The 12,614-nt window shown below is 36.2% G+C and overlaps 3 protein-coding genes across 4 annotated transcripts; 1 reads left to right on the top strand and 2 right to left on the bottom strand.

The window, feature by feature from the left end:
* Positions 1 to 209: 209 nt before the first annotated feature.
* On the top strand, positions 210 to 2,943 carry LOC142979573 (TBC1 domain family member 31). The gene has a single exon (XM_076124578.1). It carries the CDS (start codon positions 345 to 347, stop codon positions 2,805 to 2,807), a length of 2,463 nt encoding a protein of 820 aa, XP_075980693.1. The 5' UTR covers positions 210 to 344; the 3' UTR covers positions 2,808 to 2,943.
* Positions 2,862 to 7,401, bottom strand: LOC142979574 (uncharacterized). Of its 2 annotated transcripts, none has more exons than XM_076124579.1 (9): positions 7,267 to 7,401; positions 6,740 to 6,871; positions 6,345 to 6,470; positions 4,766 to 4,944; positions 4,319 to 4,475; positions 4,124 to 4,203; positions 3,649 to 3,823; positions 3,206 to 3,458; positions 2,862 to 3,098 (listed from the first exon to the last, which is right to left on the bottom strand). In XM_076124579.1, exons 1-9 carry the CDS (start codon positions 7,279 to 7,281, stop codon positions 2,953 to 2,955), a joined length of 1,263 nt encoding a protein of 420 aa, XP_075980694.1. In that variant the 5' UTR covers positions 7,282 to 7,401; the 3' UTR covers positions 2,862 to 2,952. The 2 variants fall into 2 exon arrangements, with proteins under 2 accessions (XP_075980694.1, XP_075980696.1); XM_076124581.1 differs by having other exon boundaries at positions 4,124 to 4,200.
* Positions 7,402 to 7,650: 249 nt separating this feature from the next.
* Positions 7,651 to 12,567, bottom strand: Rpt1 (26S proteasome regulatory subunit Rpt1). The gene is made up of 10 exons (XM_076124271.1): positions 12,399 to 12,567; positions 12,254 to 12,291; positions 11,993 to 12,166; positions 11,049 to 11,188; positions 10,603 to 10,771; positions 9,891 to 10,023; positions 9,352 to 9,478; positions 9,159 to 9,255; positions 8,664 to 8,872; positions 7,651 to 8,037 (listed from the first exon to the last, which is right to left on the bottom strand). The coding sequence occupies exons 1-10, from the start codon at positions 12,469 to 12,471 to the stop codon at positions 7,893 to 7,895; spliced, it is 1,305 nt and encodes a 434-aa protein (XP_075980386.1). The 5' UTR covers positions 12,472 to 12,567; the 3' UTR covers positions 7,651 to 7,892.
* Positions 12,568 to 12,614: the final 47 nt, after the last annotated feature.

Below are 12,614 nucleotides of genomic sequence, written 5' to 3'. Positions count from 1 at the left end.
TTGCGTTAACCTTAAATTACAAACAGCCATTACAAACGTGCGAACTACGTCATATATTTTATCAGACATTTGTCACTCTCACTCGAAAGCTTGAGGTTTTAACATAGGTTTTTATTTAGTTTAGGTTTACTTAATTCTGAACGAAATTAAAAGTTATAATTAATGTCAATGTCAAATTTGTTCTGTCATTGTCATGGACTCTATGACAACTTCGGTTTTTATTTTGATTGCTCGATTGCGCCAAATTTTAAATAATTTTGCTGATAAATCTAATAAAACATGTCAATAATCGAACAATAACATGTTTTACAATTCATACAAAACTATTAAAAGAGAAATCATAAATGGAACAAGAGAAGCGCGGTGAGCAAGAAAGCGTAGAAAAGTTTGATATAAAGTTAAAATCAAAACCAAAAGATGGTGTCATACTACAGCTTCATCACACGGTAAAAGGTCCTAATGGGGAATGTCGACGAATTCGATTTACCACCGCTACTTTCGATGACACTCACGAGAAACTCGCCTGTGCCGACAACGCAGGTAATATCTTTATGCTGGACTTTTCAGACTTGAAATTTTGGAAACTAACCGGTATCGGTACTTGTACTGCGTTACACTTCGTGCCGAACAAGCCTGACACACTGATCGTTGCTGCCGTTAAGAAATTTGACATGAATTTTATAGATACTGAAAATGGACAAGTTAGCCTTACTCTCTCAGGGCACACAGCACCTTTGAAGCATATTTCTTTCTCGAACAGCACCAAAATAAACAATCTGTTAACAGCAAGTGCAGTGGAGGCTATTTTATGGGAACTAAATAACTATACCAAGTATTTCACTCTAAATACTTACCTTGGAGCACAAATTCAACAAATCCTGTTTACTCCAGCAGGAGATTATCTTGTGGCGTGCTTTCAAAATGATACTGTACAGATTTGGAAACATGAGACCATGAAGTCTGTGAAACAAATCATCCCAAGTGAGTTAAAACATATGAAAAACATTGCATTTACTATGAATGGACGAGCTATGGCTATGGCAGGACTAGCACCTACTTTAATTCTATTCAGCATGGACACATGGAAAGCTCTGAAGTCAATAGACTTGTCTAAATTCAATATATCAGGTGCTAATCAAATAGCATTTATTCCACAATTATTTGATGGTGGAGCTAACAAAATTCTTGCTATACTAACTAGTGATTGTGTACTGAACTTGTTAGACTTAGAAAAGATGTCTATAATACACACCATTCACCCTGAATCATCTGGCATTCGCAAGTTTGCAGTCAGTCCCACTGGGAAATACTTTCTCTGCATCTTGCAACTAGGTGAAGTCAATATCTACAACTCTGCCTTTGTAGTAGACTCCTCCAAACGTCCACCTACACAACTCAGTGCCATAGAGACTGCAAAGATTGAGGTACCATGTACATCTACCCACAAAAGCCCCTCCCCAGAGCAGTCAAGTTCAAAGGCTGAAGTAGAACAAAAGATGCGTATTTGTATGGATAGTGCTAGATTAAGAAGAATATTAATGCAGTATGGGGAATACCCTGATAAATTTCGGCCTGTTATTTGGCGATCATTGTTAGATACACCAAGGAATAAAGTTGCTTATGCAAGTCTCATTGATAAAGGTATTCATGCAGCCTACAAGGATATAGAAAAACAGTTCACAATACATAGTTCTGTGACTCTGAAAAACATGAAGAGATTATTATCCTGTCTTGCACATTGGTGTCAGTTATTTGGTGTGATGAAATTTCTGCCAGGGTTTGTGTTTCCATTTGTAAAAGTGCTACAAAAAGATCCTCTATTACTGTTTGAGTCTGTGTCCACTATTTTATGCAATTATTGTCAGTTGTGGTTCGAGTATGCTCCATTCCCTCCTATAAGTGTTCTAGCTATTGTTGAAAATGTTTTGGCAGAACATGATCAACAGCTTTTGAAACATTTCTGTGATGTTGGCATCACTAGCCAAATATATGCACTGAAGATACTAGAAACTGCCTTCAGTGAAGTACTAACATGTTCTGAGTGGCTTATTCTATGGGACCACATACTAAGCAACGAACCAGCCTTCATTCTCATGGCTGTGGTTTCATACAACATTGTCCAAAGAAATGCATTGAAAAAGCTAAAAACTCATGAACAGCTGGAAAACTTCTTTCATATGCAGAACCCTATTGACAAGAAATCATTGTTAAAGAAAGCTTATTCTTTACTGAATGATACACCTGAAGACATACATCCAAGAAGGTTTTTAAATGCTTTCGTTTCATTAGAGAAAGGGGATTGTTACCCACAGTTCACAGGGTACCCAAAAGCAACTATATGCCTAAAGCTTGCTAAAAAAGACAGAGTTAAAACTTTGAAGGGTGATATGTACTCTTTGAAAGATTTAACTACAAAGAGTCAAGAAAAAGAAATCAATCACAGATCTAAACAAGCATCGGACGAGAAATTACAGAGTGAACTCGAATTTAACGATGAATCTGAGAAAGTAAATGAAAAACGCAAGAAATCCAAAAAGAAAAGTCACGAAAATCTTAATAAAGGAGATTTCCGTAAAGAAGATACGAAGGAGGAGTTAATCGAAAGTATCTTATACCCTGCTGCCGTCCAAGTTAAAAATAAGTTCGGTGATTCAAAAAGCCACAAAAAAGACAAGGACTCCAAACGCTCAAGATCAAAAACAAAGAAAAAGTCTTCAGAAAATAAGAATGAAAATTTAGAGAAAGAAATTGAAAAATTGCTCTCGCCGTGCCCAAATTCTGATAAGTCTGACCCATGCGGGACGTAGTCATTGTTCCGGCAATTTTATTTATAGGAAGATAATGAAAAACAAATATTTATTATGTTAGTTTATTGTATCACGACCCGCCGATTTTAGTTATTATCCACATTAAAATGTTTAAAATATTTTATATTATTTTCGATTATATTATTTATTCTTTCTTTGCTGGTCTTGGTATAGTTGATTTGACGTGGCTAAATTTCTTTTTGGAAGACGCACTAAGGTTTGGACTTGGTTCAGACGCTAGATTGGACCTCGGAGTTCGAACTGGGGTTACTATTTTTGGTTTGAATAGAGCTGAAAAAGGCAATAGTGGTTACAAACGGAGTTTTATCCCTAGAAGAGTTAAGTAAAGTTAAGTTCCTTAGGTTCCAAAGCGAGGGAAAAACATTTTAGGTACTTACTGTTCAATTTACTTCTAGTCTCAGGAGTTTTTGTTTTATCGATCTTGATCGTTTCTCTCTTCATTTTAAACAGATTAGGGGAAATACGCTTCAGTTTGGCCATTTTGCTCTCCTTGGCAGATTTGGGAACTAGATTAGACGTCGAGGCACTTTCGAACCGCCTGAGTCGGCTTTTTGTGAAGTCCTCCTTTGCATGCCCTATACCAGATAGGTTAGGACTTGAAGCGAATTGAGCTTTTGAGGTTTCGGCACACTGAAATAAGAGTAACATAAGTATTCAGACCCAGACAGATCTTTCGTTATGAATTTTAGGTTAAACTCGAACCTCACTGAAACTATGAACAAACATTTAATTTTTTTTTTTGTAAAATCCAGATGATGTTACTACTCGACACCGCCATTAACGCTACGGTAGTATAAAAATAGGTGAACGTAGTGTGTACCTTTAGAACTGAAATCTTAGACACATCAAGAGCCAGCGACGACATAGAAGAGTCATGTTTCCCATCCTCCATGAACTCTCGTATCACAAAAGACAGTTTTGTACGCAGATCCTCTGCTGCCTTCTCCGCGGCTATCAAACTCTCCAGTATTCCGCTTTGAGACGCTTGGATTGGACTGAAAAGATTCCTATTTTCAGAAAGCAATGGTATTCCTCAACTTCAAGTTAAATAAGTACTTGTAATTTGTTGAGTCCCTTTAGAGTTGAGTAGCTGCCTATGTTAGGAGTAAATAACTACTATCTTACTAAAAAATGTCGTGTAACTTAAAACTGATTAGTTAGTTATACACATGTTATACAGTACTTTGTTAATTCTATATCGGCACTTTCTAAATTGTCTGAAAACATAACTTATCAGAGCTTACATGATGCTAATAAGCAACACAGTCTGTAAATATGGAATAGAGTATAAGCACCTTGAGGTTTTGTTGCGTCTCCTCACGCTGCCAGGCGTTGACGACAATGTGTATGTACTTTGCCGCTGACACATAGTCTGCTGAAAACATACACAATTTAAAAATCTCGAAACCGCATAACATAACAATAGGAAAATGTGAACTGAAATCTGCAAAAGAGTAAAAAATATCAGCATTAAAGGTGAAGGAGCTTGCCTTTTTGTCTTTGTCGTCGGTTGAAGCATCTATCAGGTTAGCTCGTTGTAATAGACCAGGCGTTGGGAGCGGTTGTTCAGTCTGGTCTTTATTAGCTGCTGTTAGAGTGTCTAGAGACCGGTAGCGGGTAGGTGTATCGGCTTTTATTGCATAATTTCTGAAATAAAAATAAATGCTGTCATCTCGTAGTTTAATAAAATTATTGTATACTTATGTACTATTCGCTATTAACTAATCGATTGGTAACCACTTAACTTGCCTAACTAAGCATAAACAATAATGTCCATGTTTTGATTAGAACGTAAAATTTGCCTGACCTTTCCTCCCCTGACCCCTAAAAATGTTTCTAAAGACCAAGATGGAACATTCTACACGACATAAAACACGTTGGTGATCAAAAGCAAGGTTAGCAGTTAGCACATATTATGTTCTGTGAATTCCTCTTACCGTTTATCAGGAGTCTTCATCTCAATCATGCTAGCAGATCTGTTAGCTATTGCTTCCTTGGGTGTGTCAGCATCAGATTCATTGTGTTGTTTGATACATCTTATCATATCGTGGAGTTCCTTCGTGAGACGATCCCGGTGGCTCTTTGGTAGTGAACCTAGTAGTGAGCACCCGAACTCCTACAAATGGAAAATAATTTTAATCATCACATTTGGCGTTGCGCTATTATTACACTTTGTACTCCTCACCAGATTTTTAACAACAAGCATTAAACCGATAAGAATAACGTGCCACCAGCTGACAAGAGGCAAAGAAACCGGTTAAGCCACCGGATATTAGGTAAAAGGCGAGTAAGGTTGTGGATTCGTCCCCTAGTCTAAAGATATATTTGTGTGCAATGTACCCTACATCATTGCAATAAGGGTAGATAGGTACCTCCTTAGTTTTATAATAATACATAGTTTTGCTCATCCATAACTTTTTTGTGTACAAAACAAAACTGTACAAATTGTACAAAACTTACATACGTACTATCGAACCAACTGAATCATGACCCATTTTGCCGATAATTCGCTTGACACCGTCAAAACAGTAAGAATTTCGTCTCTATTGTCAAAGTTGCACTTAGGACATTTTAAACATGCTGATGTATTACGACTACAGACAACTTTGACCTTTGTTATTACGGTACGTAGATACATTTTCGATAAATCACACTTAATTTGAATCTAGAATGTAAATAGTCTAAACTCTTTTCACTGTGAAAAAAACCTATTTGTGTCAAATATCAAATAGCACGTCATTTAGAAATCTCTGAAACGATTAGGGTAACCACTATAGTCTTTGCCCATCATGCAGTGATTGCCAATGTTAAGGAATAATACGTTTATTTTAATTTCTAAAGTAACCAGTTTAAATTAATTGCGATATATGTCACTTTCAGAATATTGGTAACATTTTAATTTATAGAACTCATGTCCGACGTTTGTGCGACAGGTGTGTAGTTCGAAAAGAAAAAGTAAGTTTGTTGCAATTTTTGTTAAGGATAACACGTTTGAATTAACAGTATTCGCTAGTATTTCTTGTTTTTAAGTGTTTTATATTGAATTAGTATAAAGTTGTTGAAATAAACGACTGATGTTCTTTTAGAAAGAATATTTAAGTTGCGATATAATATAATAGAGTTTAAGTCAATGATTTACTAAATAAAGATACTATTGACCAAAATTGTGTATCAATTCCTTAACCGGGTAATAACTATGCTGGTTACCCTATATTATTTTAATTTTTATAGTAACTATATTTCCTATAAGGGCCGAATAAACCATGTCCCGAGAAGGTATCGAACCCGCTCCTGACGCGTCGCAGTCGTAACATCGACCCACTACGCCACGGAGCCTGTTGAAAACGGTAGCAAAGCATTATTGTATTGGCGCACAAAGATTTGTCGCAATAATGACAGATAACAAATTCATTACCAAGGAAACGTAGGTGCAAGCCAATTTCGACCTACGCGTATATAGACGTGTTTTAGAAAATGAGCACATGGTGGGTCATGATTCAGTTTGCTCGATAGTACCTTATCAAGTTGTTTCCCTCCAGCCACGCCGGACACTTGCCAGACGCCACTACTTTGTTGAAGGGCAGTATTTGGACATGAACAGGATAGGCTGGTGTTCTCCAACACCACGTGGAGGCCTGAACACTGAAAGTACATTCAACAATATAAATATATTTTTTAAATACGTTGAGCATGAAAGTCTGCATTTTAATTAAGGATCATGTTTGTAAAAAATGCAACACCAGCCATGGCAACGGTTTACTTCTTTCTATGGTGTTCAGATATACACGAAGGCATATAAAACAGATTGTCTTCGAAAGGGAAGCAAGTTTCAATTTTAATTCCAAAAAATCAAAGTCCGCCTCTAGAACCTGAATGAGGTTCTAGAGTAGGTACATATTATAGAGCCTTACCTGACAGTTAATGACCACGGTTCGCAAGCCTCCATCCTGGCTTACATTACCATCACTAGTGTCCAGAGACTTGACACTAAAGCCCAAGCACTGCAGCAACGCACACAGTTCTACCACATCAGTATATGCCTCCTGAAAACGCAACACTGTTTTATTCCGGAAAAGATAGAACTAAAATGTTCATATTATTTTGTAATGAAATTAATAACTTTAAATTTGAAACATGTTAATAGTTGGCAGAAAAGTGAAAGATGTTGGAATAGCTCTGCGGGACGTTCGGACAGTGTTAATTTTACCTACGCTCCATGTTCATAAAATAGAAAACTTTGACCAATTCATCCATGATATTGAAATCATAGGCATAAGCAATATTATTGGTACGATTTTAAAAAGATTTCTTTCCAAACTGCTCACTAAATTTACTTTGTCTTACAAAAAGTTATCGAAGTAACGTGAGGTTAGTTTCTCTTACAAAAAACGAAGGCTACGTAATAAAGTACCTTATAAAAACACCATTAGCTACTTACATTTTGCGACATCATATTTCACAGAATAACAAAACAAATTACATGGAAATTATAATTGTTTCCGAATCTTGCTGCAATTAATTTTATCGTTACACTCACTGCCTTCGTTTACGAGGTGTCAAAATTACTTTTTGTTAAAATTATCACAAAGATTTCAAAATACCCTCGAAATCATTAAAATTACGGCGCGTTCACAAATTACGATCGTGATAAAATAAATTCAGATATTACCTATGCCATTTTTGAACTTCAAATAATATAAAATTTTTTGACTTGTTTTTCTGTCCATATCCATTCACACTCATCCAGTCACATTTTTTAAGTTACAACTTAAAAAATTCAATTTAAAGTAGGTAAGAAAAGGGTGGTATTCATAAAAAAGGCTTTTTACAATAAACTTTTATTGGCGACATTACAATATTGAATTAAATTCTAAGTAATTTATAGGACACTCGCTTCATTCAACAGTTATACACTGCAAACCAAATGACAATCCCAAACATTTGAATGTATTTTTCACTGAACATTTTTCGAGGATCAAATTTGCAACACTAGCCCGTAGTATACTCAACAGATTTTACATAGTTTAATGAGAAATACACTCAAATGTGTTAATTTTAAGGTGTTTAGTTGTATGTCATGTAGCGCGGCGTGGCGGAGAACTTGGCATACGACTTGATGACCTTGTTGACGGCTTCCAGGAAGTCCTTCTCAGTGGCTACCTTACGACGAGCGCGGATTGCAAACATACCCGCTTCTGTGCATACAGACCTGAGAACAAGTACAAATCAAATTAAGATTTTTAATTTTCATTGAGAAAAAAGTATCGTTATATAAGTTTTGCTTATCAAGTCTCTAAAACCTTAATCCCTTCGTTCAAAACGCAACATTGCTCTCCGATCCGCGACGATAGTATTGATAGATAGATTGGAAGCAGGAACAGTAGAAATGTCGCCGAAATTAATTACAATAGAAACAAAAATCGTCGCGTATGGCAGATTTATGTTGGGTAATGTACAAGGGGGTTTTATTGAAATATGTTTGTGCCGCCAAGTAATACAATCTCAACAGACTCCAGTTGACAAGATGAAATATTGACTGCTATGTTTGCTCTAGGGGAGACGTATCAAAGTAATGCCTAAGCTTAAAGACAAAACTCTTTCTTTACTCCCCATAACACACTATATTTCGTAGTAATTAAATTATGTGAGTACTGTAGATGTAAGGCTTGATTTCTTCCTATGCTGACGTCGGTCGAGCGTACGACTAAAAATAATGCTTTATGAACAGATGAACACTGCAAAGCGACGATAAAGTCCGTGGTTCAAGTTTCTTTGCAGTATGCATTTAACCGACATCAGCGTAGGAGGAAAGGAAGCCTTATCTACCATACATACCTAATCTCAGCACCAGTAGAATTAGGACACAATCTAGCGAGGAGATCGAATCTAATGTCTCTCTCAACGCTCATGGAGCGAGCGTGGATGCGGAAGATGTGTGCGCGGCCCTCCAAGTCCGGTAGACCGAACTCCACCTTACGGTCGAGACGACCGGGACGCATGAGCGCAGGGTCTAAAGTGTCGGGTCTGTTGGTTGCCATCAACACCTGGAAAAATAATTATTTATTATACTTTTTACGTAAAATATAAGCACGTCAAATAGCTTATATTTGTTACGACTACATAAACTGTGTAAATAAAAATGCTTTGAGTTCTCTGCTAGGCAGGCAATAAAAACAATAAGATCAAAAAATAGAGTACAGTAAAAATTTGGAATATTATATGGGATTTGGGATAGCATAGATTATTTGGTTAGTCATAATAATATGTCTGCTTCTCAATGAAAGTGTACAACACCTACTAAAATTCTAAACTAAGTATTTAAATACATACTTTGATGTTTCCTCTAGGATCGAAACCGTCAAGCTGATTGATAAGCTCCAACATAGTTCTTTGAACTTCATTATCACCGCCAGCGCCGTCGTCAAACCTAAGAAAATACAACAAATATTTGAATTAAAACCCAGTTTATTACGAAGTACTGAGATATAAGTAAAGTATATCTCTATGGTAAAGTATAACGTACCTGGCACCACCAATAGCGTCAATTTCATCAAAGAATATAAGGCAGGCCTTCTTGCTGCGAGCCATCTCGAACAACTCACGGACCATACGGGCACCCTCTCCTACGTACTTCTGAACCAACTCCGAACCTGATAACATAATAACATAACTGTGAGAGAATATTAAATGAAACTTGAGAATAGAGCTAAAGGCTTACATTCACATAAATATAAAAATCTTTAATGCCTGGTTTTTGAGGCACATTTAGCAGCAGTTGATGTATTCAAACTGTCATGTTTATATAGGTTTAAACGCTATTGAATAGATAAATTACCTCAGTAGCAGTAGCAGTACCTCAGTAACCGGGGGTAGGTGAGGAGTGATTAGTGTTTAACATTCCTCACGCATTTAGTGATTACAAAAAAATATGCATGACATTAGCAAGTGCACAGTTAAACATATCATATACCTAACACAGATTAACACAATGTAGGTACGTGAGTACAGCAGTAAATAAAGGTATTGTAATATCTTAAAACCAAATGTCTAGGTAATGCTCACCAATAACTCTGATGAAGCAGGCATCAGTCCTGTTGGCGACTGCTCTCGCGCAAAGGGTCTTGCCGGTACCAGGGGGGCCGAATAACAGCACTCCTTTGGGGGGCTCGATACCTAGCTTGACGAACTTCTCTGGCTGTGAAAGACATTATGATTGTAAGTCATCACAGCAAAACTGAATACCTATTTCAGACACTGCAGTCAAAGATGTAGCTCTTTACAATACGAAAACATAACCTAGACTCTGAGACAATGTAGTCTTTCACAACACTGCAAAATTATCTATTAATAAATAAAATAAAATAAATTTAACCCATTACTGTCCCACTGCTGGGCAAGGGTCTCCTCCCGTAATGAGGGAGGGTTTAGGCCTTGAGTCCACCATGCTGGCCAAGTGCGGGTTGGGGACTTTGCATGCCCTCAATAAATGTATTAAACAAATTTTAGGCATGCAAGGTTTCCTCATGATGTTTTCCTTCACCGTTGAAGCATATGATAATTATTTCTAAAATTATCTATTATTTGATAATAATCAATATCTTATTCTCAGTTCATAAGATCATGCAGTAATAATCTTTGAACACAGATAGTTTTAATTAAAAAAAAGTATCATTCAGTGATTTAAGGTATGTGTAAATACGTAAGGTGGGAAATATACTACACAGATAATGAAAAAAAAAAAATGAAAAAAACATGCATGCTTTATGTCACTTACATGTAAGAGAGGGGTCTCCACAACCTCCCTGAGCTTTTCAATCTGCTCCTTGCATCCTCCCACATCACTGTACGTGACATCTGGCTTCTCTTCAACCTGCATCATAGTGACGGTGGGGTCGATCTTCGGCGGGAGCGGAATGTGGATCTGGTACTTGTTGCGGTCAACACTACGCAAAAATAGGAAGATTTTTAACTATGCTTTATATTGAGAATGGTAGACTAGGTGGATGGATGAGATAAGCACGTGGTTAAGTGGCCTATACCCAACTAAAAGAGTCATTAATTGGAACAAATTCAGGGAACCTATTCTGCATTCTTTTAAATGTAGACTTCAAACAGAAGTTCCATTTCCATATTTTTGTCAAGTATCCAAAGAGGACTATGTTGTCTTTATAATAGGTATTTTACTAAGAAAGATCAAAGGATATAAAAGTAATAACTTACCCAACCCTCATGCCTTCTTCAATATCAGTAGGAGCCACAGAGTCAGCCAGGTCTACCACAAACTTCGCAAACTGCTTCACATTGATTATGTATTTAGGGTCGTTTGAGTCTGCATTGATGATTTTTGTACATCTTGCCACCTGGTAAAATTATTAGGATACATTACACTTTGCATATAATTGTTTTTTGATTTAGTAATCAAACTAAGGAACTAATTACTCAAATAATAGCATTGCCAATTAACTTAGTATATTTGAATATAGCTGCAAAGAAATGTAAAAAGTGAAATAATTAAAAGAAGAGATTTAGGAATGGAGAACAGGTGAAGCGCTAAATGGACATCTCTATCACTTTGACTCCCCTCCAAAGTCTCTTCTTAGATTATTTAGGGAGTGCTATGATCATGACTTTCAGTAGTAATACCTATTAAACTGTGTAGTATTATAAATATGCAACATATGCCACACAATTAACTACTTTAGGATAGAGGAAACATAATAGTGTATTGCAACATGTAGCTCTGTCAACAAGCTCAATGCAACAGAGATGTTCATTGCAAACATTACTCTTGGGGAGGCGTATCAGAAAACTAGCAAGACTTCAGACTAGAATTCTTTCTTTACTCCCCTTATTTAACATTCAATCAATCATTCATCAAACACATTTATTAGACTAAAAAAGCATTCTGTAAGATAAATCTACAACTAAAAGTTATACCAGTAAAACTTTATAAAAAACCTCTAAAACAACTACCTAATAAACAAAAAGAATAATAAACAATCCCTTTTACTATAAGTCTTATATCACAGGTATCAACATTTGACCTATATGAACTGAATTTATTCATATTGTCACAATAATAGAATAAGCAAAAAAAAAACACTTTAAAACATAATTACAACAACTGTAATTGAGGCCAGTTATAATAACACAAAATAAAGTACCTGTAAAGGTTGTTCATTTTGCAATGTTTGTTTATCAGCAGCCAAATCCCAAAGAGCTGGAGGTGCCAATCCAGTGTCAGATTCCTTGATGCCAGTCAGTTCATTCACCCTCTTCATCACAGTTTGTATACCATCTTCGACCTCCTTGATGATCTTTGTGTACTGTCCCTGGCCCTACATTCAAAATACACATTTAAAAAATGAAAATCTGCCAGTCATCAACTCCATTTCTCTTTACAAAATACGGTCTTTATTACTTACATATGACTTTAAAAGTGCGATATCTCCCTCGTCCAGAGCTGAAATTGAAATAATATCGTTAATAACACGTAAATACAGCTATAATTTCGATAATAATTGGGTTATATCGAGTCTAACAAAGGTATAAATCTATTCTAATACTTACATTTGATTTCTTTTTCTGGCTCCTCCTTATCATCTTTCACTTTACGCATATCATCTCCTAGATGATCAGGCATTTTTAATTATTTCTATAATGTAAAACTAATTCTTTGTAAAAATAAGCACAGGCTGATGCTTGTCCGTCATCAATCTACAAACCACACGATCCTATTCATGCAGATGTTGTTGAGACAACCGTTAACCAATTTTACTATGTTAT

Source organism: Anticarsia gemmatalis, chromosome 16 (genome assembly GCF_050436995.1).
Source record: "Anticarsia gemmatalis isolate Benzon Research Colony breed Stoneville strain chromosome 16, ilAntGemm2 primary, whole genome shotgun sequence".
Taxonomy (NCBI): domain Eukaryota; kingdom Metazoa; phylum Arthropoda; class Insecta; order Lepidoptera; family Erebidae; genus Anticarsia; species Anticarsia gemmatalis.
This window is presented reverse-complemented; position numbering and strand designations above follow the sequence as displayed.